The 5359-nt window shown below is 31.5% G+C and overlaps 1 protein-coding gene across 2 annotated transcripts; it reads left to right on the forward strand.

The window, feature by feature from the left end:
* The first annotated feature begins 1039 nt into the window (after nt 1–1039).
* On the forward strand, nt 1040–4755 carry LOC107852929 (WAT1-related protein At5g47470). Of its 2 annotated transcripts, XM_016697971.2 has the most exons (8): nt 1068–1916; nt 2037–2102; nt 2715–2831; nt 3300–3534; nt 3648–3809; nt 3933–4084; nt 4276–4379; nt 4586–4753. In XM_016697971.2, the coding sequence occupies exons 1-8, from the start codon at nt 1708–1710 to the stop codon at nt 4591–4593; spliced, it is 1053 nt and encodes a 350-aa protein (XP_016553457.1). In that variant the 5' UTR covers nt 1068–1707; the 3' UTR covers nt 4594–4753. The 2 variants fall into 2 exon arrangements, with proteins under 2 accessions (XP_016553450.1, XP_016553457.1); XM_016697964.2 differs by having other exon boundaries at nt 1040–1916; nt 4276–4755.
* The last annotated feature ends 604 nt before the right edge of the window (nt 4756–5359 follow it).

Consider the following 5359-nt stretch of genomic DNA (forward strand, 5'->3'; position numbering starts at 1 on the left):
AAACTACAACAAAATAAAACAATACTGATCACAAAGCTTCAATTTTGTTGAAAATAATTTTTGTCTGAGCGGAAATTTTGACCCTAAAATATGACTTGAATGGAAATAAAGAAGATATAAAGTTGATGGCTAGAAAATTAAGTATTTTTTTTCAATAAGTAAACTGATTTCTTCTCTAGTTTAATATGCATGTCAATATTTATAGAAGTATTTTCTTAATAGAGTCCTATTTTAAGAGTATTTTTCTATCCTTTTTTAGGGGTATTTTTCTAATTGATTAGTACAAAGGAAAATATTAATTGATTCACAAATTATTTACCAAAATTATACAAACTAAAATCATACGAATTAGAGTTTTATGTAGATTCTTCTTTCTTTCTTCTTTTTCTTTTCATACGTTTATACGAGCATTTATTACCTTTTTTTAGGAATCCCGTATATTTTAAGAGTTTAGTTAATATCATAAAAATAATTAAATAATAAATTGATAAAAATAGTAAAAAAAACAGTTTTGTCTAAAGAAGAGTTTTTTAATGAAGGACAAAAAGTTCAAATCACTTTTCTAGAGATCTTTTCACTTTTAATATATTATAAATATATATTATAGATTATAGATTATAGATATAGATATAGATAATTAGATAAAACTATAAGAAAAATATAATAATTTGTAATTTTTCTCATATTAATATGATAAAAAAGACATCTTAATTAAAATGTTGGTTAAAATTTATATAATTTAATTCTCAAAAAATGAAACGTAATAAGTAAAAATGAAAAAAAAAAAATAGTAAACAGAAATCAGAAACACATATTTTGATTTATTGAAGGTAAAGCGTATTAGTGGACTAGTCGTATATCATAAGAATCAAATCAATATACGATGTAAATGAGGGACCAGAAATATTATTATTATTATAGCAACAAGACAATCTTTGAAATTAAATGGTTGATTAGATTTTTGCGATATCAATAGCCAAAGGATTGGGCTCCTCATACATATGAAGGGGACTTAAATATAGTAAGTAGGCGTTCTAAATATGGTTAAAAAAGAGGTTATTATCAAATATAGTATTATTAATTATTAAATAAGATAACACAACAACCTTGACTGGTAGATTATAGGAAGAATATTCGTTGTGTTTCTTCTTTGAATGTTAGTTGGAAGAAGAAAAGAAAAGCCGAAAGTATATATCTTTCCGTTTATATTTTTCATGCATGCATGCATGAATAGATGAATAGACAAAAAGGAATAAAGAAGGACAAATTAAATCAGAGGGATATCGGAATTTCTATTGAACGAAGATAAGAAGGATATTACCAAAAAAAGATAAAGAAGGACCAATTAAGCTAGACGGATATCGGAATTTCTTCTTGAACTGAGACAAAGAAAGACAAATTAAGTCAGAGGTATCGAAATTTCTTTGCGAACAAAGATAAAGAAGGATAAATTGAGCTAGAAGATCGAATTTTCTTTTTGAACAAAGATAAAGAAGGATAAATTGAGCCAGAGGTATCGGCATTTCTTTATGAACAAAGAAAAAGAAGGATAAATTAAGCCAGAGCGATATCAGAATTTCTGCGCGAATAAAGATAAAGAAGAACAAATTAAGCCAGAGGGATATCGAAATTTCTGTTGAACAAAGACAAGAAGGACAGATTAAGCCAGAAGAATCGAAATTTCTTCTTTGTAAACAAAGAAAAAACATGATAATGGGATCTTCAAGTAGAAAAAGGGAAATTATTGAAGATTTTGCAATAATAGGAGGATTAGTAGGGGTACAATTCATGTATGCAGGAAATTCAGTGGTTTCTAGTTATCTTATGTTGTTAGGCTTCAAGCCTTCTTCTCTCATAATCTTGTCTTCATTGGCTACATTTCTAATTCTTTGTCCCTTTTGCGTCATGTTTGAAAGGTACTAATTAATTATCTTTATTTTCTCTTTCTATTTCATTAATTAATATATTAATCTGTTGGCAAGTTTTCCTAATTAGCTTGCTTATTATCTTCGCATATTGATGTTGCATGCATGCAGGAGTCAATGGCCCAGGCAAATGAGTATAAAGTTATTGATTCAACTATTTCTAATTTCTTTTGGAGGGTATGCCATTTTTCTGCTTTTCACCTTCTCATTCTTCCTACTTTTTTTCCCTTCAATGGCAAGGAGCATTGATAAAGAGTAGCCTCGTGCACTAAAGCTTCGACTATGTGGGGACTGGGGAAGGACTGGATAAAGAGTAGCCTGGTATACTAAAGCTTTCTCTATGTGCGGGACTTGGGAAGGATTGAACCATAAGAATATATTTTGCGCAGTCTTACCTTGTATTTCCTCAAGAGGCTAATTCCACGGATTAAACTCGTGACCTCCTGGTCACGTGACAACAACTTTACCAGTGATGCCAAGACTCCCAGCAAGGAACATTGATGGGAAATGAAAATTATTTGTATCTGATGAAAATTAAATAGCATGATTTAGGAGCTAGTTAGTTTAATACTTTTGATTCGGAGTTGGGAAAGGTTTTAAATTTATTCAATTAGATATTTTTGAACTACGTTGTTCTGACTATTCAAAAATTCTTCTGGGTGCGAGTCCATCTGTTGGATCGTCCTGTGCATTTTTGGTGGATTAACTTCATTTTTAGAGAGTCCAAACAATATAGCTTTTAGCATTGGCTAAATGCTATTAGCTCATCAAATCTTATTTGTTTGGCAGGGTCACATTATTCCAATCTTTGTTCATGGAGGGTATCAAATTTACCTCACCAGCAATGGCAACAGCTATGCCAAATCTCGCACCAGGATTCATCTTTCTCATTGCTTGGGGTTTTGGGTATTCCACCTTCCAATTTAATTTTTATCTTTTCTCTTTTTGCATATCAATTGTTGCATGCAGGAATTAGTAACGGATAACTTCTGTCGTTAAACAACAAAATTCTATAACTAATTTAACAATATATTATCAGAAGTTCTTGTTACGCATGGGCTATAATAATCATAAGAAACCACAATGTCTACGAAGCCTCTACTGGAATCTGAACTCACACAACTGTCTTGTTGTATATACCGGTCACACTTGTCATTTGTGTCAGTTAGACCAGTTGGCCTTCACTTGTATACTTATATAGCTTTTGTCATTTGTAGCGCTTATCGGCATCCAGTAGTAAAATGAATGTCATAAGGTTCGTGTCCACCTTGCCCACGCTTGGTGCGTGACAAACTTATATAGCTGATCTCGATTGCGGTGTTATTGTTCTTGTTCCCTACTTTATATTAGTCTCAATCTGATTTTTATGTGCAGATTAGAGAAAGTGGAGCTAAGATGCAAATACAGCAGAGCTAAATTTGCTGGAACATTAATGTGTGTTACAGGGGCTATACTTATGAGCCTAATGCAAAAAAGCACAAATGCTCAAAGAGATTTGCCATCTTCACCTCCTCATGACAAAGACAACTTTTTTGACACAGAAAAGATCAAAGGTTCATTATACCTCATGGCAGCAATTATCGTGTTATCGAGCAATATTGTCTTGCAGGTACAGAAAATACAAAAATTGGAACGACACAGAGAAAATTACTAAGCAATTTACTGGTAGTTTAATTCATCTTTCGCGAAGTGTTGATTAAATCTTCTAATTTGAATTTGCAGGCAGCAACACTAGGAGATTTTCCAGCACCAATCTCTTTATGTGCTATAACTTCACTTATAGGCATGGTATTGACTGGAATGGTACAATTGGTACAACAAGGCTCCGTGGAGATTGGATTGCCCCTCATAAGAATCCCCGACATAATTGGCTACTCGTTATTGGTAATTCATCAATCCCTCGATACTCAACACTCAAGATATTTACACTATCAACGTATATAAGTCAAACCGCTGAATTTTTAATTTTTGTTTTTCACATTGTGTATTGTTTGTGGCTTATAATAGGCAGGTATAGTTAGTGGAGCATGTGTAAGTTTCAATAATTGGGCAATGAAGAAAAGAGGACCAGTATTGGTATCTGTATTTAGCCCTGTTGGAACTCTGTTAACTGTGGTTCTTTCTGCTGTCACATTGAAGGACAGATTTACAATTGGAAGGTAAATTAAACACCTTATCAATATATACATTCTTCACTTTATGTATATACTTCATTGTTAATCTGTCGTTAAACTGCTCGTAGCTAACATAATTTACTTATAATCCATAACCTAAATTTTTGCAGTCTAGTTTTTTTTCAATTGCATCAAATTTGTACTTAATTGCTATAGGTTTTTCTTTTATTTTGCAGCCTAGGTGGTATGTTTCTGATGTTTACGGGACTATATTTCGTGCTCTGGGCGAAAAAGAGTGAAGGATTTCTAAATAATAATATGACTAATTCTTCATCAGAAAGTGAGTTCGATGTAGAGAAGCCTCTTTTAAATTAAATTTCTTCGTATTTCTCCTTGTATTATACAGATTAGTTTGTGTAAATATAATTAGAAAGAGCGAGCCAGCGAGCTTAATTGTACTTACTACAGATAGATAATGTATAGAAAGTTTTGAAGTTTGAAATATACTTAAAGTTCAAATCCTAGTAATGTCTTTTATTTTTGCAGTAGCATGACGGAAAATAGCTGACCCCAACTTGTATGGGATTGACGCGTAGTTGTTGGGAATCAACTTGATATTGCTGTATCTCTGGCACTTTTAGTGCCTGTTATTCACCATATACTTTTGTTTTAATTTTAATTTCATTCACTTTTATGGCAGCTCATAAGGGTAGATTTTGACTACATACAAATAATCTTTTTTTGGAAAAACACTTAAGGTTTATATATATATAACCTCTACCGCTTTTAGATTATAATATATATATATATATATTAATTATTAGTGATCCTTGTTTTAACACTGGGATTAGTGTTCTATTATTTAGATTTTGTCATTGAGGCATATGCTATAGCAACAAAAAATATAAATTTTAGTGTCTCCGTTAAAATTTAAAATTTAAAATTTAAATGGTATCTACTCCGTGGAAGCGTTCCTATCAGGATTTTTTTTATTTTTTTTTTTCAGAGTTTGAACTCAAAGCATATGATTAAGGATGAATGTATTATATCCATTCTACTCAACAAATTTTATCTTAAAAAATCATTCGAATGATGATAATTAAAACTCAACTACAACCATTGGTGATGCATAATGGTATCATCCATGGCACATTTAAATGATCGCAGCTATCATCAATTAGTCATTAATGTGGACAAATTTATATAGTTAGGGGTCTTTGGTACACCTGGATACGGAAAATAAATGACTGCAGCTATCATCAATTAGAAACGTGTGGTAGAGGCGTTAAATAATTCCCAAACTATTTTATTTCATCATTT

Source organism: Capsicum annuum, chromosome 1 (genome assembly GCF_002878395.1).
Source record: "Capsicum annuum cultivar UCD-10X-F1 chromosome 1, UCD10Xv1.1, whole genome shotgun sequence".
NCBI classification, from domain to species: Eukaryota; Viridiplantae; Streptophyta; class Magnoliopsida; order Solanales; family Solanaceae; genus Capsicum; species Capsicum annuum.

Bases quoted from the DNA above. Each gene is read 5' to 3' on its own strand.
- LOC107852929 (XM_016697964.2), top strand. From the start codon at position 1,708: ATGATAATGGGATCTTCAAGTAGAAAAAGGGAAATTATTGAAGATTTT. The intron at 1,917-2,036 runs GTACTAATTAAT...GCATGCATGCAG, and splicing joins TTTTGCGTCATGTTTGAAAG to GAGTCAATGGCCCAGGCAAA. The intron at 4,085-4,275 runs GTAAATTAAACA...TTTATTTTGCAG, and splicing joins GACAGATTTACAATTGGAAG to CCTAGGTGGTATGTTTCTGA.